Genomic DNA, 24074 nt, shown 5'->3' on the forward strand with positions numbered 1-24074 from the left:
ACATGGCGGTACTTGAGGGAGTGCAGAGGAGGGCGACTAAACTGAAAAAAGGTATGGAAAATTTCTCATACGCTGACAGGTTAAAAACGCTGGGGCTGTTCTCCCTGGAGAAGAGGAGACTTAGAGGGGACATGATAGAAACCTTCAAAATCCTAAAGGGCATAGAGAAAGTGAATAAGGACAGATTCTTCAAACTGTGGGGAGCCACAAGCACTAGGGGTCACTCGGAGAAATTGAAAGAGGACAGGTTTAGAACAAATGCTAGGAAGTTCTTTTTTACCAGAGGGTGGTGGACACATGGAACAAGCTTCCGGAGGAGGTGATAAGCCAGAACTCTGTACAGAGGTTCAAGGAAGGTTTGGATAGGTTCCTGGAGGATAAGGGGATAGAGGGGTACAGATAGAACTTGAGGTAGGTTATAGAAGTGGTCAGAAACCACTTCACAGGTCGTGGACCTGATGGGCCACCGCAGGAGCGGACCGCTGGGCGGGATGGACCTCTGGTCTGACCCAGTGGAGGCAACTTCTTATGTTCTCTTATGTTCTTCTTAATAGTTTTGGACTAGAAGTAATCATATAACCTTGGGACCAGAGATCTGATTTAGGACATATTAGAGATACCTATTGAAATAATATTACTTGCTAAGCAGGTAGCTCAGGTCTCTTAGGATTTTATTCGGTTAAAAGAGTCCCATATGTATGTGTCAGAAGCTCTTGGTTATCTTTGATTGGAGACTGAGTGGGACTGCCCGTAAATCCTGGTGGAGACTTTTAATTTTGTTGGCAAAGGCTTGGCACGCACGATACATGGGTGTGTGATCGTGTTGCTCCATTCCCCAGGCAGCAATTTATAAAATAATATACCTTATTTTGAAGAAATTTCAAGTTTGTCTTGTACCGGGAGTTATATAAGAATGGCGAGCACAAGGCAGGGAAAGATCGATTCAGCTTTTGCGAATGCTGGCACAGCAAAGCGTCTTAAACAGGATATGGTTGCCGCATCTAAAGCCCCACTTCCGGATGAAGAGGAAAGTGGGAGGAAAGAAATAATGGCGGAACTGAAAAAAATCTCACAACAAATTCAAAAAAACACGGAAAGCATCGGTGAAGTAAAAGAAGAGGTTTTAAATATAAACAGACAGTTAGAGGCAGTGAATCAGAAAATGACCGTTTTAGAATCCAGAGTGGAACAGGTAGAAGTGGCTGCAGCACAAACAAAGGAAGATAATAAACTGATCAGAGAACTGCAGAAAAAACTGGTGGACTATGAAAATCGTGGAAGGAGGAAGAATATAAAAATTATTGGTTTGGGAGAAAATTTGGAGGGGAAAATCCGATACAATTTCTGGAAAATTTACTTCCAAAACTGCTTCAGTTAAATACAAGGTTCCCATTAGAAATCGAACGTGCCCACAGGATTCCTTTCAAACGGTCAGCTGGGAATTCAAAGCCTAGACCTCTGATATTTAAGCTGTTAAGGTTCAGCCAAGCAATGCAAATATTAAGTTTGGCAAAAGCAGACAGAAATTTAAACTATAAGGGATCTAAGATCATATTTCTGCCAGACTTTGAAAAAGGCACTGTAGCTGTCAGACAGCAATTTCTTCAATTAAGAGCTCAGCTGAAGGAAAAAGGTTACAAGTACGGGTTATATTACCCGGCAAGAATGAGAATTTCTTTGGGGAATAAATCACTTTATTTTGATGACCCGGAAAAGTTGAAAAACTTCCTTACAAATCCAGAACCTATGTTTATGTGAAGCTGGTCAAGAAAGAAGAAAGAAGAAGTGAAGCAGATTGACTGTATTAAAAAAAAATTCATTTTAGATCCTGCTAATATAGTTTAGTTAATTGAAATATCAGGGTATATTGGCAAAGGGGGATATAATAAAATATTTTAATAAGTAATAGATATGATAGTAATGGATCATCAATTTACTAATAATAAATATTAAATATGGGGATAACATTGAGTTATGAAACTTAATTTGAATGATATTAAAGGTAAATGAATTTCTTTGAAGGGTTATTTAAGGTCAATATATTAATTGATTTATAGGTCTGATATAATAAAATATTTTAATAAGTAGTAGATATGATATAAATGAACAGATATTCTTGAAGGGAAATACAGATGTATGAATTTGATATGAAATTAAATATTTTAAGTAAAAGTTTATGTCTTTTAAAGATTGTAGGGTATGATGGGGATCATTAATTTACTAATAATAAAATATGGTGGGATAATTATTAAAATATTAAATATAGGGATAAAATTGAATTATGAAATTTAATTGAATGCTATTATAGGTAAATGAATTTCTTTGGATGGTTATTTAAGGTCAAGATATTAATTGATTTATAGGTATGATAATATTTGAATTGAATAGATTTTTAATAATATATGAGTTGAAATATTTTTAAGGGCTGTCTGGGGGGAGTGTGGGGTTGCATTTCCTATGTGCGTTACAAGTTTATCCATTTGGAGGGAGGGTTTGGGAGGGATGGGGTGGGGGAGTATTAATAATTTATTTAGTGATGAATTTGGGGAAGAAAGATGAAGGGCAATTGAATATTTGGAGGGAGGGAGGGGATGGGAGGGGGAATAGGGGATTATTGAATATTTGTATCAGAGTACATTTGGAAAAGAAGAGAAATGAGAATTTAAAAGATTTAATATTGGAAGTTATGAATGCATGGGTGCCTGATCATTTGATAATAATTATAATATATGATATTATTAGAATGGATATATATGTTAATGATGATTAAGTTTTTTTCATTGAATGTAAATGGCCTCAGTCATGTGATTAAGAAAAGGAAAATGTTAGATTTCCTTAAGAAACAGAATTCGGATATATATTTCATACAAGAGACACACCTATCGATTAATGAATCTAGGAAGCTGGAAGGGGGGTGGATTTCCAAGTGTTTTTTTGCGCCAGCGAATGGGAAGAAGGCAGGTGTGGCAATATTAATAAGTAAGAAATGTTTAGCAAACTTTCAAATGGTTGCTGCAGATCCCTTGGGAAGGTGGGTACATATCAAAATGAGCATGGGAAATAATGCCCTTGATTTGTTTAATTTGTATGCTCCAAATTCTAATCAAATGGAGTTTTTCAAAAATATACAAAAAATACTATTACCACTGGCTGCTTCTAATCTAGTGGTGGTTGGAGATTTCAATGCTGTAATGGATCCGATAATGGATAAAAGTCCAAGTAAAATTTTAAAATCATTAGGTTTAGATAATTTGGTTCAATCTTGTGATTTAACAGATATATGGCGTATTTTTCATTTTAATGATCGGGAATTTTCCTTCTGTTCTCAAGTGCATAATTCGTTTTCAAGAATTGATTATATATTCGTGGTGTGCCCCAGGGCTCGGTACTTGGGCCGATCCTTTTTAATATTTATATCAATGACCTGGAAAACGGAACATCCAGTGAGATCATCAAGTTTGCAGACGACACAAAACTCTGCCGGGCAATCAGATCGCAGGAGGACAGTGAGGAACTCCAGAGCGATTTGTGTCGGTTAGAAAAATGGGCGGAGAAATGGCAGATGAAGTTCAACGTGGAGAAATGCAAGGTAATGCATTTAGGCAGTAAAAATAAGGAATACGAGTACAGAATGTCAGGTGCAACTCTGGGGAAAAGTGAACAAGAAAGGGATCTGGGTGTACTGATAGATAGGACCCTGAAGCCGTCGGCACAATGCGCGGCAGCGGCAAATAAGGCAAATAGAATGTTGGGCATGATAAAGAAAGGAATCTCGAGTAGATCGGAGAAAGTTATAATGCCGCTTTATAGGGCAATGGTCAGACCCCACTTGGAATACTGCGTCCAACATTGGTCTCCCTACCTAAAGAAGGATATAAAACTGCTGGAGAGGGTGCAGAGACGAGCAACTAAACTAGTGAAGGGTATGGAGAAACTGGAATATGAGGATCGACTTAAAACACTGGGATTGTTCTCCCTTGAGAAAAGGAGACTGCGTGGGGATATGATCGAGACCTTCAAAATACTGAAAGGAATTGACAAAATAGAGCAGAGAAGATTATTTACAATGTCCAATTTGACACGGATAAGAGGACATGAAATGAAGCTAAGGGGGGGCAAGTTCAGGACTAATGTCAGGAAGTTCTGCTTCACACAGAGAGTGGTTGACATCTGGAATACTCTCCCAGGGGAGATTATTGCGGAATCGACAGTCCTAGGCTTCAAAAGCAAACTAGATGCATATCTCCTTGAGAGAGGCATATAAAGATATGGTTGGCTATAAAATGAGCCAGGTGAATACCTAGCAGGGCCTCCGCGTGTGCGGATCGCCGGACTTGATGGACCGAAGGTCTGATCCGGAGATGGCGCTTCTTATGTTCTTATGTTCAAATAAAATAGCTCAAAAAGTGAATAAAGCCATCATAGATCCGATAATTTTATCTGATCATGGTGGTGTTTGGACTGAATTACAATTGGATGAGCAAGTGGATGCAAAGCCGATTTGGAGGTTTGATAATGCTTTGATTGCAGATCTAAAATTTATTGATGAGTTTAAATAAAAAATGAATGAGTTTTTCAAATTAATGATTCTGGAGATGTTAATATTGAGATGGTATGGGATGCTTTTAAAGCAACCATGAGAGGATATATTATTTCATACTCAGCCTATGTCAGAAAACAAGCTAAGAAACAATTCTATGATTTAGAAAAAGAAATTACAATTTTAGAAAAAAAATTAATGGATAGGTGGGAACAAAAGACATTACAAAATTTGTTAAAAGCTAAAGCCAAATACAATGAGTTATCTTCAAAGCTTGTTAGAGAGGATTTGTTTTATCAGCAAGCTCAGTATTATGAACATTCAAATAAGGCTGGAAAATTATTAGCAAATTATCTTAAGGCAAAAAAAAGGAGGACAAAGATTGTTGTAATAAAGGATAATAAAGGGGATTCATACATTAAAAATGAGCATATTTTAAAACAATTTCTTGCTTTCTATAAAGATCTATATTCTTCAGAAAATTATAGAAATAAAGAACAAGATGGTTTAAATTTTTTAAATTTACTTGTTGGTCCAAAAATTCCTGAACATATAAAAGGAAGTTTAGAAGAACCTATATCTCTAAAAGAGTTAGAAGAAGCATTGAAATCTCTTAGAGTTGGATCCGCTCCAGGTGGTGATGGGTTTACAGTGGAATTTTATAAATAATTTCAAATGACTCTTTTACCATATCTGTTAAATTTGTATAAGTATCAACTGACTAATGGTTGTATTACAGGTACTATGGCAGATTCGGTGGTTATTGTTTTGCCAGAACCAAACAGAGATCCTACTTTGGTATCAAACTATAGGCCTATTTCATTAATAAATGTAGATGGGAAAATTCTTGCTAAAATAATGGCGTTAAGATTGGCAAAAGCTCTCCCATACATTATAGATACTCATCAAACAGGATTTGTTGCAAGGAGACATTCTTCACATAACACTAGATTGGCGTTTCATACTTTAAATTTAACAAAAACAGTAAAAGATCCGACGTTTATGGTCTCTCTAGATGCAGAAAAGGCCTTTGACAGGGTAGAATGGAATTTTATGTATTAGGCATTGGATTGGTTGGGGTGGGATCTGGGTTCATTCAAACGCTGTATAGCTCCCCTGGTGCAAGATTATATATTAATAATAGTTTATCAGATAGATTTGACTTGCGGAGGGGGGTTAGGCAGGGTTGTCCTTTATCTCCGTTGCTTTTTGATGTTGTTCTGGAACCCTTGTTAATTGCTATTAATCAAGCAGAGGGGATACAGGGTATTCCCTATTCAAACTGGGAATATAAACTTTCTGCTTATGCAGATGATATTTTACTTTATTTGAGGAATCCAGAGACCACCATACCATGCCTACTTGAAGTGATAGAGAGATTTGGAAAATTTTCAGGATATAAGATTAATTGGAGTAAGTCTGAAGTTTTACCGCTTAATGTTCACTGTGTCAAAGGATTATTTGATTCATTTGATTTTGTATGGAAAGATGAGGGCCTAAAGTATTTAGGTATACTAATTAAAAATAATGTTGATGATACAGTAAAGGAAAATGAAAAACTTTTACTTAAAAAAGTTACAGAGATGTGTGAAAAATGGAATCCATTGCATTTATCATGGTGGGGGAGAGTTCAAACTATTAAAATGATGATATTGCCTGTAGTTTGCTATCAAATGAGTATGATACCAGTTTTTTTTCAGGGGTCATTCTATAAAAAGTTAAATGGTATTCTTACGAAATTTGTTTGGTTGGGTAAAAGACCAAGAATTGCTTTAGTATCTTTACAAAGATCAATTATGGAGGGAGGGGTAAATTTTCCAAATTTTTATAGGTATCATCAAGCCTATATTCTACGTCAGGGTATGTATTGGATCCTCCCGGAGCTCATGGAGAATGTCCTAGATTGGTTATATTTGGAATGGCGGCTCCTGTTTCCTTTTCATTTGGTTCATTTGCTTAGTATAAAAATACCTAGAAGATATAGAGAAGATAAAATATTTGTTGACACATGGAAAACATTAAGGTATGTTAGTAACCTGTCACTTATTCCAATTGCTAAATCTTTACACCAATCCATTTGGGTAAACTCCAAGATCAAAATTGACGGAGCTCAAATCGTTTGGAAGCAATGGATTATTGGGGGTATTCGTACCTTGAATGATGTTATTTTAAATGGATCGCTGCTTAGTTTTTCACAATTGCAACACAAATTTGGTCTAAATAAAAATCAAAATTTTAAATGGTTGCAATTGAAGCAGGCTATTCAGGAGGGGTTCCCTGAATGGAAGTCTCTTCATAATCAATATAGTTTAGAATTACTTTGCTTTCAGGCGGATTTCTTGGGTCACCAAGCCGCACAGTGGTATAAATTGTTAAGTGAATATTTGAATAAAAAAAAGAAAACTGGGTTGAGGGATATTTGGAGCATTGAGATTAAGCACCAAATTTCGGCATCTCAATGGCCACGAATTTGGTCTTGGAGAATAAAATCGACAATGTCGGCATCTATGAGACAAACATGGTTGTTTTTGTTGCATAGAGTGTTTTGGACCCTAGTTCGTTTACAGAAAGTAGATAATTCTAGGTCTAATAGATGTTGGCATTGTAAGCAGGAAGCAGGGACTTTAGATCATTTAATTTTTTTCTGTCCTTGTATAAATGCATTCTGGAAGTCAATCTGGCCCCAAATTAATTTGTTATTAGAAAATCATGTTGCCCTGTCCTATGATACAATTTTATTTGGCACTTTAATGAGATATAAAAGTCAAATTTCAGGATCCAATAATAAATTATTATTAATATTAACAGGAGTTGCCATTCAGCACATAACTAGGAATTGGAAAGATTATACAAGTCTGAATTTTACGTTTTGGTGGAATACAGTGTGTTATATATATAGAATGGAAAAAGCTATTGCATTACAGAATGGGAATTATAATAATTTAAAAAAGATATGGGGGCCATTAATGACATATTCAAATGAGTTGGCACCTTTACAAGACTGATTGAATATATAATGAAAAAGATAGAATATGATAATGATTGAAGTATAGAAATGGGAGGGGATGGGGGTGGGATATTTTACAATCTGGTAAGATTTGTGGTTAAGAATGTACAAGTGATTGTGTATAATATATTGTATAAAATTGTAAACTTGTTGATTGATGTAAAAATGAATAAAGAAGTTTAAAAAAAAAAAAAAATTTTGTTGGCAAAGTATGCAGGAAAATCACCACAGTTCAGTTTTAATCAGGCCTGTTGTGGGAGTTGCAGTAAGCTATTTACTATGCCGGTGTGTTGCAAACTTTTTAAGCTGCGGCACACTAATCTCAGGGTTGCAGCTGGAGGGCACCCAGAAATGCACAAAAATCAACGCAATGATGTCACGCACATGCATGATGTCATCACACCGATGTCCGCGAATGCAGTCCTCCAGCTGCGGCCCTGAGCTTCCTATTACTGCTGATGGGGGGTTGCTGCAAAACAAGTTTGCTGAAGCACAGCCCATGTTGGATGTTCTAAGTTGCACTTATCTGTTGATAAAATTATTTCTTCATTAATAGCACATCATTTTACAAATCTCTGAGTTCAGCCTTTCTATTCCCTCCTGGTCTCTTACCTGTACTGCAATTTTTTCCAGTGTATCCATAATTACAGGAGCACATGTCACGAGAACTGCACCAGCCATTGATACAACTTTTGTCACAGATCACTGAGGAAAGGAGACCAAATCACATCATATAAGCATTATCCTAACCATATCATCTTAATTACACTAGAGTATTAAAGCAAACGAAGACCCAACACCCAGCATTATGACTTTTCAACATTATCATGAGATTGGGCCCAGTCAACTGCTCAGAAAGATGTAACCTCAAGCTCCACTCAAATTTCAGATAAGATAAACAAAAATATTTGAACTAAATAATGATGCACGCCTATGATGCTGAGCAGTTCAGATTAGTGTTGCCTGATTCAGGGAAAAAAATTCGATTCGATTCAGCCTATTGAATCGATTTTTCGATTCGATTCGATTTTCCTGCCCAATTGGGTGCTTTTTTCAAACATCCTGGGGGTTTATTTTACCTTCTCCTAACCACACTGGCACTGTGGTGTAAACAAAATTAAGAAACAAAAAAATACTTTTCCTTTCTCTTCCTTCCTCTTTCCTAGCTCACATTTGCGGTTTAACACCAGCTCCGGCAGGATACATGTTTCAAATCTAACATATTGTAATCACAAAACAGAAAATAAAATTAATTTTTCTACCTTTTGTTGTCTTGTCATTATTCAAATCTTGTTGATCCCAGGCTCTGGTTGTCTTCTGATAACTTGCTTGCCAGGGTCTCCTTCTTTCTTATTTCTCAGTTCTAACCATCCATCTGCCATCTCTGTCCTCCCCTTCCGTTTCCTTTCCCTCCCCCGGAGGTCTGGCATCATTCTTTTTTTCATCTCCATCCACAGATCCACCTTTTCTTAACTACCCTTTCATCCAGCATCTCTTCCACCTTCCCCACCATCTCTCCCTTTCTTTTCCCAACTACCCTCCTATCCAGTATCTCTAACCCCCCTCTACACCATCCCTTGTGTCCAACTTCTCTCCCTTTTTGTTCCTTCCCTCCCTAAATCCCATTGTCCATCATATCTCTCCCTCTCCTCTATTTTTACACCCATTATTTCTTCCCCCCCAAAGTCCGTCATATGCACGTCTCTTTGAACCCCTCCTTCCTTCCCTCCGTGTACTTCTACATCAGGGCCCCCCTCCCCTGAAGGTCTGCACCTTCCCCCTGAAGGCCTACACCTCCCCAAAGACCTGTCCCCCCTGAAGGCCTGCATCCCACCCCTGAAGGCCTGCCCCACCCCCTCACCCACCCCAAAGGACTGAGCACCCCCCTCCCACCCCCGGAAGGCCTGCGCATTCCCCCTGGCCTCCCACACACCATTTACCTAATATGATCAGCCTGCAGAGAAAATTGCGGTGGTAGCGATCTTTGCAAACTGCCATAGGTCTTCATAGCTGTTTCCTCTGCCACGATCCTGCCTCTGACGTCAGAGGAGGGTCGGGACTGCGGCAGAGGAAACAGCTCCGAAGACCTATGGCAGTTTGCAAATATAGCTAGCACTACAATCTTCTCTGCAGGCTGCTCATATTAGGTAAATGGTGCGCGGGAGGCCAGAGGGGAAGCCGGACACCAGCACCTCCCGACTGACCCTCCCCCCTTGCCCTCTAAAGCAGGCGCGGCAGCAGCCGGCCAGCAAGAGCAGTGCTGCCACTCCTGCTTTAGGGGGCAAGGGGGAGGGTCAGTTACCAAATTGGGAAGTCGATTTTTTTTGTTTTAAATCGATTCGAATCGATTCACCCGAAGTGAATCAGTGAACCGATTTGAATCGTGAATCGGGCCGCACTAGTTCAGATAAATAAATAAATAAGATAGCTGATCAGTGAGCCAGATGCAAAAGGTTAGGGTATGGACTGCCTGGGTGACCAGCCCTCTCTCCAGCTTTATGAGCCTCAGGTATCCAAGACTCTTGGATCAGGATCAGAACTCATTTTTATGCAGATGAAATGTTATTACCACCTGATATTCTAAAGAGTTAACTGAGCAGGAGAGGCTCCTCCCCAGATAAACCAGAAAGCAATGTTACTTACCGTAACAGTTGTTATCTAGGGACAGCAGGCAGCTATTCTCACTAGTGGGTAATGTCATCCGACAGAACCCCGATACGGACGTCTCACAAGCATATTTTGCTTGAAGAAACTCAGAAGTTTCGAGATGCCCGCACCGCGCATGCGCCAGTGCCTTCCCGCTCGATGCTCCGGGCGTGTCTCCTCAATTCAGGTAGCTAGCAGAGAAGCCAACCCAGGGAAGTGAGAATAGCTGCCTGCTGTCCCTGGATAACAACTGTTAAGGTAAGTAACATTGCTTTATCCCAGGACAAGCAGGCAGGTATTCTCACTAGTGGGTGACCTCCAAGCTAACCTCAATGGGATGGTGGGAGAGTTGGCAACTTAGGAGAATAAATTTTGTAACACAGTTTGGCCAAACTTCCCATCCCGTCTGGAGAACGTATCCAGACAATAATGAGAGGTGAATGTATGAACCAAGGACCAAGTGGCAGCCTTACAAATCTCCTCAATCGGTGTCGATCTGAGGAAGGCTACAGAGGCTACCATTGCTCTGACCCTATGGGCTGTGACCTTACAGGGAAGGGGTAATCCAGCCTGGGCAATGTAGAAAGAGATACAAGCCGCCATCCAGTTGGAGATGGTGCGCTTCGATACCTGGAATATCTGGATATCTGGAAACCACAGGATGAGCAGAGAGAGGTCGTCCCAACTTGTTTGGATCAAAGGAGACGAAAAGTTGAGGAGCAGTTCTGTGTGGTTTGGTGCGATCCAGGTAGAAAGCCAAAGCACGTTTACAGTCCAGAGTATGAAGAGCAGATTCTCCAGGATGAGAATGAGGCTTTGGAAAAAACACTCGAAGTACAATGGATTGGTTGAGATGAAATTCAGAGACCACTTTAGGCAGGAATTTCGGATGAGTGCGGAGGACCACCTTGTCATGATGGAATACTGTGAAAGGTGGGTCCGCCACTAAGGCCTGAAGCTCACTGACCCTGCGAGCAGACGTGAGGGCCACCAGAAAAACCACTTTCCAGGTGAGATACTTAAGTGGAGCCTTGTTGAGAGGCTCAAAAGGAGGCTTCATAAGCTGAGAAAGGACAACATTGAGATCCCAAACCACTGGAGGAGGTTTGAGAGGAGGATTGACATGGAAAAGTCCTTTCATAAATCTGGAAACCACAGGATGAGCAGAGAGAGGTTTCCCTTGTAGAGGCTGATGGAAAGCCGCAATAGCACTCAGGTGGACTCGTATAGATGTAGACTTGAGACCAGACTGAGACAAGTGTAGAAGATAGTCCAATACAGAGGATAGAGAGGCTCGCTGAGGCTCCTTGGATTTGGAAACACACCAGGAAGAAAATCTAGTCCACTTCTGGGAGTAGCATTGACGAGTAGCAGGCTTCCTGGAAGCCTCCAAGACCTCCCTCACCGCCTGTGAAAACTGGTGAGGAGTTACGTTGAGAGGAACCAAGCTGTCAGGTGGAGAGACTGCAGGTTGGGATGAAGCAGTGATCCTTGATGTTGAGTAAGTAGTGAAGGAAACACTGGAAGAAGCACCGGCTCCCTGCTGCTGAGTTGAAGTAGAAGGGAGAACCAAGGTTGCCTGGGCCACCGAGGAGCTATCAGAATCATGGTGGCATGGTCGAATCTTAACTTGACCAGAGTCTTCTGAATGAGAGGAAATGGAGGAAACGCATACAGAAAGCGATTCCCCCAATCCAGCAGAAAGGCATCTGCCTCAAGGCGATGAGGAGTGTAGATCCTGGAGCAAAACTGAGGCAGTTTGAAGTTGTGGGGAGCCGCAAAGAGGTCTATCTGAGGCGTCCCCCATTGTGCAAAGATCTGATGAAGGGGGTTGTAATGGAGAGTCCATTCGTGAGGCTGGAGGAGACGACTCAAGTTGTCTGCCAAGACATTGTCCTTCCCCTGAATATAGACAGCTTTGAGGAAGGCGTTGTGGTGAACCGCCCAATCCCAGACTTTGAGAGCTTCCTGGCAGAGGGAGGCCGATCCCGTGCCCCCTTGCTTGTTTACATAATACATGGCGACCTGGTTGTCTGTGCGAATGAGGACTACCATGTCGTGAAGCAGATGTTGAAAAGCTTGAAGAGCATTGAAGATAGCTCTGAGCTCCAGAAGATTGATTTGATGGAGTCGGTCCGCACCGGTCCAGAATCCCTGAGTGCGAAGCCCATCCAGATGAGCCCCCCCAGGCATAGGTTGAGGAATCGGTCGTGAGAACCTTCTGGTGGGGAGGAGTGTGAAACAGCAAACCTCTGGATAGATTTGAAGAGGTCATCTACCAAAGTAGAGACTGCCGAAGAGCAGGAGTGACTATGATGTGTCGAGTCAAAGGGTCTGACACCTGAGTCCATTGAGAAGCCAGGGTCCACTGAGGAATTCTGAGATGAAGTCTGGCAAAAGGCGTTACATGAACTGTAGAGGCCATGTGGCCCAGGAGGACCATCATGTGTCTCGCTGAGATAGACTGGCGAGAAGACACAGACTGGCAGAGACGAAGAAGAGCATCCATGCACTGAGGAGGAAGGAATGCTCGGAGTTGAATGGTGTCCTTGACCGCCCCGATGAAGGGGAGAGACTGGGTAGGCTGGAGATGACATTTGGGAAAGTTGATCTCGAAGACTAAACTCTGCAGGAAGCAAATCGTAGCCAGGGTCACCGAAATGACCTCTGGAGCTGAGGGGGCCTTGATGAGCCAGTCGTCGAGGTAGGGAAACACCTGAAGACCCCTGTTCCGGAGTGCAGCGGCCACCACCACCAGACACTTCGTGAAGACTCTGGGAGACGAGGATAGGCCGAATGGAAGCACTCGATACTGCAGATGCAGATGTCCCACCCGAAATCTGAGGAACTTGCGGGAGGCCGGATGAATGGGAATGTGAGTGTAGGCCTCCTTGAGATCCAGAGAGCATAACCAGTTGTTCTGCTCGAGGAGGGGGTAGAGAGAAGCAAGGGTCAGCATGCGAAACCTCTCCTTGACCAAAAACTTGTTGAGGACCTGAAGGTCCAGAATGGGTCGCAGGTCGCCCGTCTTCTTCGGGACGAGGAAGTACCGGGCGTAAAAACCCCGGTTGTGCTGGTCCATCGGGACCGGCTCGACGGCCCGAAGCCGGAGCAAAGCTTGAGCTTCCTGAAGAAGGAGGGCGGTCTGCGTCAAGTTGGAAGGATACTCTCTTGGAGGGTGGTCCGGAGGGACCCGATGGAATTGAAGAGAGTATCCCTCTCTTACGATGGAAAGGACCCAGAGGTCGGTGGTAATAGCCTCCCATCGATGATAAAAATGGTGGAGGCGACCCCCGATGGGAAAAACAGGGGAATGCAGAACGAAGGTGGTTATGCTCCCTGGGATGGAGTCAAAAAGGCTGAGTAGCCTTGGGTGCAGCCGGCGGTTGAGGTTTCTGTTGAGCCTTCTGAGGAGGCTGCCTCTTCGCTGGTTGTCTCGCAGCCGGAGCCTGCCTTGGAGTGAAACGCCGCTGATAGATCAAGAGCGGTCTAGAAGGCCGAGACTGTTGAGGCTTGGGCTTAGGCCGAAGGATAGATTGAAAAGACTTTTCATGGTCAGAAAGCTTCTTCGTTACCGTCTCGATGGACTCGTCAAACAGATCCGCTCCAGCACAAGGCACATTAGCAAGCCTGTCCTGGAGGTTCGGGTCCATGTCAATGGTCCGAAGTCATGCCTACCGACGCATGGCCACGGAACAGGCAGCAGCAAGTGCCGAATGCTCAAAGGCATCGTACGAGGATTGCATCAGCTGGAGACGAAGCTGGGAAAGCGAGGCTACCACTTCCTTGAATTCAAATCGAGCCTGAGAATCGATGTAGGGAGTAAATTTGCGAAGCACAGGCAGGAAGAACTCCAAATAAGATGCAAAGTAGAAGTTATAGTTAAGAACTCGGGAAGCCATCATCGAGTTCTGTTAGATTCTTCTCCCAAACTTATCCATCGTCCTGCCCTCGCGACCCGGTGGCACAGAGGCATACACCTGGGAGGGATGGGATCGCTTGAGGGAGGATTCGACCAGCAGGGATTGGTGAGAGAGTTGAGAGCCCTCGAACCCCTTGTGATGGACTGTGCGGTATCGTGCATCTAACTTGCCCGGTACTGCAGGAATAGAATAAGGCGTCTCAAAACATCTCATAAATGTCTGATCCAGCAATTTATGGAGAGGCAGTCGAAGAGACTCGGCAGGAGGGTGAGGCAAATCCATGGTGTCGAGATACTCCTTAGAATATCGAGACCCAGTGTCCAAAGTAACATCCAAGTCATCAGCCATCTGTCGGAGAAAAGAAGAAAAGGACAACTGGTCCGCCAGTACAGGTCTCCGAGAGGGACTGGACGAAGTTGAGGCCTCAGGATCCAGAGAGACTTGGGATCGACAGGGAGAAAAAGAGGTAGACGGTTCCTCGTACTCCGGCCCCTCCGGGGGAGACATGTCAGAGGAAGAGTACCCCAGACGTGGCAGCTTCTTCTGCGGCGAAACCTCAGAGTGGCGCGAGGAGTGCCGTGATGAATGCCTGGACCGATGCCCCTCATGGTGCCTGGAGGGAGAGCGAGAATGACGATACTTCATATGGTCCCCTGAAGCTTCCAGCGAGTGAATGGGACTCGAAGCTGTAGATCGAAGAGGCTGGATGGTCGACGCATCACGTGACGCAGCCCAGGCCTGGTATGGGGTGCGGAAGAACTCTTCCTGAGATTTGCTATGCCCAGGGCTTCGATTACCTATAGGAGGATTCTCGCCCTGTTGGCGTGGAGGCGTGATGGGCTCCAAAGGAGGCATGTCGCTGAAGGAAGCCCGCCTCGAGGGACCGGCCGCCCTACGTCGCTCCTCCTCGCCAAGTAGCGAGATCGACCGGCGAGGAGGAGGAGGGGCGGTCCGCCCCTCGGAATCAGGACCGGGAGGTCACCCTGGATGGAGGCAATTAACCTGGGTCCCATAGTTTGCATGAGCTCGACAAACTGAGCTTCCAAGAGGGACCGTAGCGAAGCCGATATGGAGGGATCCGCACTGAAAGGGGGTCCTCCAGCACGGTCTTCGCGCTCCTTCGTGGTCGAGTGCTTCTGCTTGGAAGCTTTCGGCACCTTAATGACCACGGGTGGAATGGTGGAAGGCAGTACCTGAGCCGAGGACAGGCACCGGCGCCGAACTCGGGGCCGAAGCCGGAGTGAACGAAGCTGGCTTCAGAAGGCCCGGATTAGCAGGAGTAGTAGCTGGCTTCGCATGGACAGGCGAAGCGGCCGATGAAGTTGAAGCCGAAGGTTCCTTAGCAGCTTCCATCTTGAACATCGACTCCCACAATACACAGCGCCGCTTAAACGCCCGCGCTGTAAGAGTGGAACAAGGCCGGCACGATTTCGGGAAATGTTCTGGACCAAGACACTGCAGGCAGCGTCGATGCGGGTCCGTCAGCGAAATCGCGCGCTGGCACTTGCTACACTTTTTAAAACCGGTGATTGGCCGGGACATAGGCCTTAAAAGCTCCGCCGCGAGATCGAAGGAGCGGGGCCTGAGCCATGTGGCTGACCCGGCCGACTCGCCGGAAGGAAAAATTTTTTTTTTTTTTTTTGAAAAAGAATAAAACAAAGAAAACACACGATAAAGAGTAAAAGAAACCCCAAATTGCGGCAATTAGAAGGCAAAAAAACGGGAAATCAGTCAGCGCAGAATTGAAGTAAAACTTCTGAGCTCCGCGGAAAGAAAAGAACTGAGGAGACACGCCCGGAGCATCGGGCGGGAAGGCACTGGCGCATGCTCGGTGCGGGCTTCTCGAAACTTCTGAGTTTCTTCAAGCAAAATATGCTTGTGAGACGTCCGTATCGGGACTCTGTCGGATGACATCACCCACTAGTGAGAATACCTGCCTGCTTGTCCTGGGATAACATGATATTTAGTAGTATTTAACCATCTAGTGCCAATAAATATAATTACTAACCGGCCATTTCCTAATCAGTTAGGTTAGGGGTGGGCTGGGGGCAGAGCTCGTAGCTGATTAGCAGCAATTTTCTGTCTGCTGACTAAGTGACCACATAAGGCTAGGACATCAAAGGCTAAAATTAACTGGTCAACAGTCTGAATAGAAGCCGGTGACAGCTGTCATGGTACATGGGCTTGTCGTGCCACTGGGGCTTGTGCGCATCTGAAAAGCTGGAACCTATGCTGTTGGTAGTTTTGCTACCAGTAGGGCTTCCCAAGACCGACAGGTTTCAGCAGAGATGTCAGAGCAATCATAGCTTCTTTTTGTATTGTTTTACCTCCCCAATATCTATTCATTATAAATCACTTAGATTTTAACTTGGGTTTTATGTTTGCGGTATATTAAATAAATTGAACTTGAACTTAAGGCGGAGGATCGCATTTGACATCAAATTCATACTGCGCAAATTCAAACTGCACAAAAACTTGATGATGTTCATCAATTCACTAGAACTTGAACATGAGTCGATGGTACCTAATAATAAGACCACTGGTACCAGATATTCAGAGCTGGGAGTAGTTTAGATGCCGCTTACCATCGCAGGCTGAATATCAGGTGGTTAGTGGTTACGATTATGCCTTTACAACCTGATTTTATGAAATTTTAACACTGTTTAGATGAGGTTCAAAAACATTTGACAGTCCATCCATTGATTGTAAATATTGCTAAGTAGCCTGTTGAATGACGGGATGTGTCTATTACCTCAATATTTGTCCAGTTTTATGGAGCAATTGAATTGTACCAGTGGAGTCATTTAAATATCTGGGAGCACTAAGAACTCAGGAGTTAGGTTAGGTAAATGGCATCTAAAGGTAGGAGCTGGAAAGATCTGTGCTAAGATAGTATTCAGTAAAAGGGCACTTGGTGCAAAGTTCCTTTGCCCGGATTTCATATATACTCGAATATAAACTGAGATTTTGGGGCTCCAAAATGGGAGTTTCAGTTTATATTCAAGTTATCCCTGTTGACCGGCATGCTGCTTTTCCCCCTCTCTTCCAGTGACCATTGGTGCACTGCTGTCCTCCTTTCCTCTCCTCCCTCTGACCACTGGTGCATTGCTGTCCCCCTTTCAGCCACTCCTCTCTTCCCAAGATGGCTGTCATTGCTGTCATACACCGGGACCGACCTCCCACTTCCTGGCGCTGCTCTCTTACACCGGGACCAACCTCCTGACCGGCATCGAACTTCCCTGCCTAAACATGCTGCCAGCAATCCTCCTTGTTGGGCCACAAGGACTGCAGAAGGTACATTTCTAACAAACTAGACAAAATAAATCAATGGCTTACAGAAAATATGCTCTCTCTCAACATTACTAAAACCAAAGCACTTCTCTTCCCTATTAATGACCACGAAACCGTTATGCTCCCTATCAGTATAAAATAAACACCAAATGAATTGTACAATACCATTAAACTTCTTGGCGTTACCATAGACAACAAACTCTCTTTCCACTATTAGATAAACATAGTCATTAGGAAATGCTTTTTTAAACTAAAGATGATACAGTCTATTTATTGCCACCCTTCTTGAACCCCAATCATTGAATATTCTAATCCAGGGGTAGGCAATTCCGGTCCTCGAGAGCCAGAGCCAGGTCAAGTTTTCAGGATATCCACAATAAATATGCATGAGATAGATTTGCATCTCAAGGAGGCAGTGCATGCAAATCCATTTCATACATATTCATTGTGGATATCCTAAAAACCTGACCTGGCTCCGGCTCTCGAGGACCGGAATTGCCTACCCCTGTTTTAATCTATTCCTTAGTGATCTCCCATCTCTAGACTATTGCAATTCCATATACCAAGGGATTACTCAAAAGGAGATTAGAAGACTTCAAATTATCCAAAACACTGCCATTCAAATTATTAATTAGAAAAGGAAGTATGACTACGTCACACTACTACTTCAAAACTCCCACTGGCTCCCAGTCACCCATCGAATAACATACAAAATTCTCTGGTGACGGGATAATTGCGCGCGAGAAACCAGTGCGCCGAAAATCCAGCGCTGACAATTCAGCGCAAGACAGAAGCGCGCCACCGAAAGCCACCAAAAATTTTATTTTTTAAGAGCTCCGATGGGGGGGTGGGGTGGGGGGAAACCCCCCACTTTAATGCATAGTGTTCGCGCTGCTGTTGGGAAGGGGGTGTGGGGGGTGCAAACCCCCACATTATAGAGAAAACGGAACCTTACCTGAAAAAAATCGGAAACTGTTCCGTTTTCTCTATAATGTGGGGGGTTGCACCCCCCACACACCCCCAATGGCAGCGCGAACACTATGCATTAAAGTGTGGGGGGGGGTCCCCACACACACCCCCATCGGAGCTCTTAAAAAAGTTTTTCGGCAGCTTTCGGCAACGCACTTCTGTCTTGCGCTGAACTGTCAGCGCTGGATTGTCGACGCGCTGGTGTCTTGCGTGACACTGACTATGAACCAAATTCTCCTGCTTATATTTAAAACAAAAACTGAACATGCACCAGCATTCATTGATCATCTGCTAATACCATATTCCCCGGCCAGATCGTTTCGCTCGGCCGAACAAAATCTTCTCTCAGTCCCCTCAGTCTGCCATACCTTCTATAATACTTCCCGTAAAACCATCTTCTCTTGTTATAGCCCCTAACTTATGGAAAGAAGCTAACCTAAGCAACTTTAAATCTAACCTTAAGGCTTTTCTATTTAAAGATGCTTTCTCTTAACTCTTTTCCCATTTTTCATCTCTCTCCTTTTTCTGCGCAAACATAACCCCCCCTTCCTATCGTGTCATTCCTTTTTTTGTTTTGTTTTATTAGAAATTACTATATGTGGGACGATGTTACATCTGAAGCCCTCATTGGACATATATAGAGGGCGGCTTTTCCTTATCATGACCGGGGTAGCCATACAAATGATTAAGCACAATTGGAAGAACTGGGATCGCTTTAACTTTAATTTTTGGTGGGCAAATTTATGCTTAACTTATAGATTAGAAAAAATGAACGCAGATATAATGGGTCATACTAAGAGATTTAAGTTAATCTGGGGCCCTTCGATATCTTTTATGGATGCATTGTAATTGTTTTTTTCCTTTGATCCTGTTGGTATATTGCACACACACCCAGAGGGAGGGAGAGGGATATTTTATTCTCTTGCAAGGTATTGGCTGGGGGGGTGTTATCTTGATGTGGGGATTTTGATTGATTATAAATGTATATATGATATATGAATAATGTTGTTTGTCTAGATACTGTACTGCATTTTTGTTAACTTTGGAAAATTAATAAAGATTTAAACAGAAATTACAATAACTATAAAGCTCTCTGCATGATAATGCCTGCAGCTCCAAAACCCTTGTCACTGAGGCGGGCTTTATAGAGAGCCTGTAAAGCAATATTAAGATTCCATGTAGGAAATGGTTGATGCACAGGAGGATACAACCGCAACGCTTCCTTCAGAAATTTGGTTATATCAAGATAGCAAGCCAAGGACACTTTCTCCAGTCGAGCTCTAAAGCACAAGAGGCTTGTCACCTGCACCTTGAGAGAAGCAACACCAGGCCTTTTTCAAGATCGTCCTGAAGAAATGACAGGACTACAGTATCAGAGCCTTATAAGGCTCCATTTTATGATCAGCACACCACACCAGTGCTGAAAAGTCTTCCAAGCCTTAACATTAGCCATGACTGTCGCTGGCTTCTTGGATTGTAGAAAGATAGCTATGATCACCTTTGAACATACCTTTCTGTGCTAGGGTTGCACGCTCAAGATCCATGCCATGAGCTCAAAATGTTCTGGATTCTCCAGGGCAATTGGTTAGAAGAAGTAGCAGCCTGAGACATCTGTCCCATTGTATTCATTCTAGATCCACGTATAATGGGCAAAGTGGCAAATCAGACTCCACAAGAATCACCAATCCAAAATGGGTTGCTGTTCTTCAAATGACCTAGCCTACCATAGGCCTCAGGGGAAACGTATAGCAGCTCCTTTGTTGGACAAGGTTGTACTAAGGCATCCACACCGGCGCTTCCCAGCTCAAATCTCCTGCTGAAGTTCCAAGCGAATTTCTTGTTGTCTGCTGACACCATCACCATTGTCAGCCTCCCCCAGTGCTTTAAAATGCTGTTGAAAGCTTTATTGTCCAAACACCACTCCCCTAGATCCAGGGTCTGACAACTGATATAATCGGCTTGCACATTGTTCACTACTGCTACTTGTACCGCCAATAAGGCTTCTAGGTGGGCTTCCATCTAGCGAAACAACAACTGGGCCTCCAGTTTCAACAGAACACTCTCAGTGCCTCCCTGTCTGTTGACGCATGCCATTGGTGTGGCATTGTCAGAGAAGACACTGACCGCTTTGCCTTCCAGGGTCTTTTTGAAAGACTGCAGCACTAGCCAAATGGCTCTCAGTTCCAATCTCTTGATGAACCAGTTTCTCTGAAAGGGTAACCAGCAGCTCTGAGCTGGGCAACACTCACAATAACTTCCCCAGCTGTAAAGATTGGCATCTGTCATCAGTAACACCTAAGAGAAAATGAGGAAAGGCAAGCCCTTGGACAGCGTCTCTGACCGGAGCCACCAGCATAAACTTTGATGTACTTCCACTATCCAGGGTAACTGCATCTGGAGTGGATCAGTTTGCAGAGACCAGAGGGATAGTAGTGCATTCTGAAGAAGGCAAAAATGAGCTATCACCCAAGGTACCACCTCTATGATCACTACCTTTGACCCCAGTATCTGCAGGTGCAGGTAGTGACAAGCCCTAAGAGCTTGCATTGCCAGGATCTCCAAAATCTGGCATCTTAGCTTCAGTTTGCAAGATTCTGGAAGGAAACATGGTCTTCTGCCACGTTGAAAAGAATCCACAAGTACTCCAGGGATTAGACCAGGTCCAGGTGACTCTTCTGGAAATTGATAATCCATCCCAGGTCCTGCAGAAGCTGAACAACTTGTATCACTAGCTTGCGACTGTCAGCTTTGGACGAGGCTCTAATTAGCTATTTGTCCAAGTATGGATGGACCTGAATCCCTGCCTTGAGCAGGAGCACCGCTGCTGCAACAACCATCATCTTTGTAGAGGTACAAGGTGCTGTTGTCACACCGAAAGGGCTTGCTAAAAACTTGAAATGTCTCTCCAGTACATAGAACCTGAGAAACATTCTGTGTTCCGGAAAAATGGGAATATGTAAGCAAGCCTCCAACAAATCCAGCGAGGCTAGGAACTCCCCCGGTGCCACCGAGGCTATGACTGAATATACAGTATCTACTTGGATTCTGGGCACTCAGTGCTGAATTTACAGACTTCAAATCCAGGACTGCAGGTAAAGGGAAAGAACTCACTTGTCACGACCCATGTTCCTTTTCCACTGGAAATAGAATTAGGGGGTAGATCAACCCACAAATCCTTCCTAATTAAATACCAATCATTCACAAAAGCCCAATGGTCATACAAATAATGTTAATAAAAGCTCTAATAAAACACACTCCAAAGTCACTATGCTTTTACCCCCATAACCTTTTTCAACGAGGCGTAAAGGAATTGCCCCTCAACTCACCAGAGTCACAGAGTCTCCCAGTGTATCCTACAGGACAAGAGCAGTTTCCTGAGGGCTGACATGTCCCTCCATTTTTACAGGAAGATGCACAGGTAACTACAAGGAGAAAAAGAAAGGAAGAGAATTCCTCATTATCTCAATGGTCAAAAGAACAAGAGCTGGCCATGAACCACAGATCATTCAATAAAGTCAACATTGTTACTCAATGACAGATTCCCCGAGGTTCATCATCATTGTTAATGGCCAACACCTTGTGATCTGTTGTGGTATTCTCAATGGACAAAAAATAATTCTACGTTTGCATATTAAGGAATAATTTAGCTTTGTGGCCATAAATCTTTAACGGAACACACTCTAAGTAATAAACTAAACTAAACTAAACTAAACTAAGCCTTAGGTTTATATACCGCATCTTCTCCACGGAAGTGGAGCTCGACACGGTTTACAAAGTTTAAAAATATGGGAAGAGAGAAGAGAGAGAGTTTACAGAGCATAAAAAGAGGGGATGTAATCAGGAGAAGAGATGTTATATGTTAGAGAAAAGCCAGGTTTTCAGTTGTTTCCGGAATAGTTGGAGGGAGCCCAGGTTCCGCAGCGGGACAGTGAGATCGTTCCAGAGGCCTGTGATTTTGGAGAGGAGGGATCTACCCAGTTTACCTGCGTGGAGGATGCCGTGTAGAGAGGGGAAGGATAGTTTATGTCTGTGGGTTGATCTGGTGGTAGTTGGTGTCGGGGCAGGAAGGATAGAGGGATTAGGGGCGGAAGGATGCCATGAATGATCTTGTAAGCCAGGCAGGAGCATTTGAAATGAATTCTGGAAAGTACTGGGAGCCAGTGAAGATTGGTAAGTAGAAGGGAGATGTGGTCATATTTGTGTTTAGCAAAAATCAGCTTGGCCGCAGTGTTCTGGATAAGCTGGAGTCTGCGAAGACTTTTTTTCATTAGGACTAAGTAGATGGCATTACAATAATTGAGTTTGGATAGGATGATGGATTGTACAAGGACGGTGAAATGCTTTTGGTGAAAATAGGATCTAACTTTCCTCAGCATGTGGAGGCTGAAAAAACAAGATTTTGCCAAGGAATTCAGGTGATCGTTGAGGGAAAGGGAGGAGTCAATAGTGATGCCGAGGACCTTGCTTGAGAACTCAAGGTGTAGAGCAGGGCCTGTGGGTAGGGTGAAGAGGGTGGGCAGGTGGGCTAATTTTGGGCCGAGCCAGAGTAATTTTGTTTTTGATTCATTTAATTTCATCTGTACTGAGAGGGACCAGGCGTGAAGTCTCATTATGCATGATGTGATGTTCTCTTGGAGGTTTGTAAAGTTTGGATCTGTTTCGAGGAGGATGAGGATATCGTCTGCATATGTGTAAATTGTTTCAAGGGGGGATAGTTTAAGGAGCTTCAGGGAGGTCATATACATGTTGAAGAGAATAGGGGATAGGGGAGAGCCCTGTGGAACACCACAGGATGGTGTCCACGAAGCGGACCATGTAGTTGCCATATTTACCCAAGGTTATTAAGGGGTAGATATTCAGGCTCCTGTTGGCTTAAACCATGCTGAGTAGGCCATCAGCTGATAAGATTCAGTGGTATTTAACCACATATTGCTTTTGAATATCAGCTCAGTCATAGCACAATCCAGACAGTGCCAGAGCAGTCGATGGGTGGAGTCAGGGCAGAGATGAAAGATATATAGACCCATTAGTTTCAGTGCCTGAACCCAAATTTCTAACTAAGCATGAAGGGCCACATAGAAAGCAGTACTGTCCTTGCCCATTTGGGTATGCAGGTGCAGGCACTGAATATGTACCAGCATTCACATGTCGTCAAGGTTCACCAGTGACTTGGATATTCAACACCAGTGCCTATAAGTTCTTATAATACAAAATTGGAACTATCTGGTTAGTTGGATATTCTCTGGGATGATCCTAAGGTATTTCTCCACAATTACTTCATCTATAACACCAACCATTTAAACATGCCAACATGTGGCATCTCTCAAAGGCTATTATTTGTGTCAAGAAGCATCATATATTACTGTAGATATCTGTCATGCTTAGGTGACTCTTACTTTCTAAATATGGTGCTGGGTAGAAATACAAGTGGCCAAAATGTGGATGCATGCTCAACTTGAGTAAGAAGCCCTTTACTATCAATAATTGGGGGTAACAACCAATTATTGATGTAAATTGGCACTCATTAAAATTTGAACATGCATCTAGCTGCACATTATTCTATAAGGCATAGCCTAACACCCATAGCATATAACCGAAAAGGGGGTATGCTCATGGGTGTGTTAGGGATGTTCCGAATTATAAAATATGTCTAAGTTGTGTGCCCACACATAACCAGCACTAACTAATGATCCTGAAA

General features: G+C 43.4%; 1 protein-coding gene across 7 annotated transcripts in view; it reads right to left on the bottom strand.

Moving 5' to 3' along the window:
* The window catches only part of LOC117347945 (neurogenic locus notch homolog protein 1-like), a 284187-nt gene that overhangs the window by 228322 nt on the left and 31791 nt on the right, over positions 1-24074 (bottom strand). For all 7 annotated transcript variants that reach the window (XM_033919452.1, XM_033919449.1, XM_033919455.1 and 4 more), the window contains exons 6-7: positions 21703-21798; positions 8160-8252 (exon numbers count right to left, since the gene is read on the bottom strand). In XM_033919452.1, the coding sequence (XP_033775343.1) occupies positions 8160-8252; positions 21703-21798 (189 nt within the window). The remainder of the gene's footprint in view (positions 1-8159; positions 8253-21702; positions 21799-24074) is intronic.

Source organism: Geotrypetes seraphini, chromosome 14 (genome assembly GCF_902459505.1).
Source record: "Geotrypetes seraphini chromosome 14, aGeoSer1.1, whole genome shotgun sequence".
In the NCBI taxonomy this organism is placed as follows: Eukaryota; Metazoa; Chordata; class Amphibia; order Gymnophiona; family Dermophiidae; genus Geotrypetes; species Geotrypetes seraphini.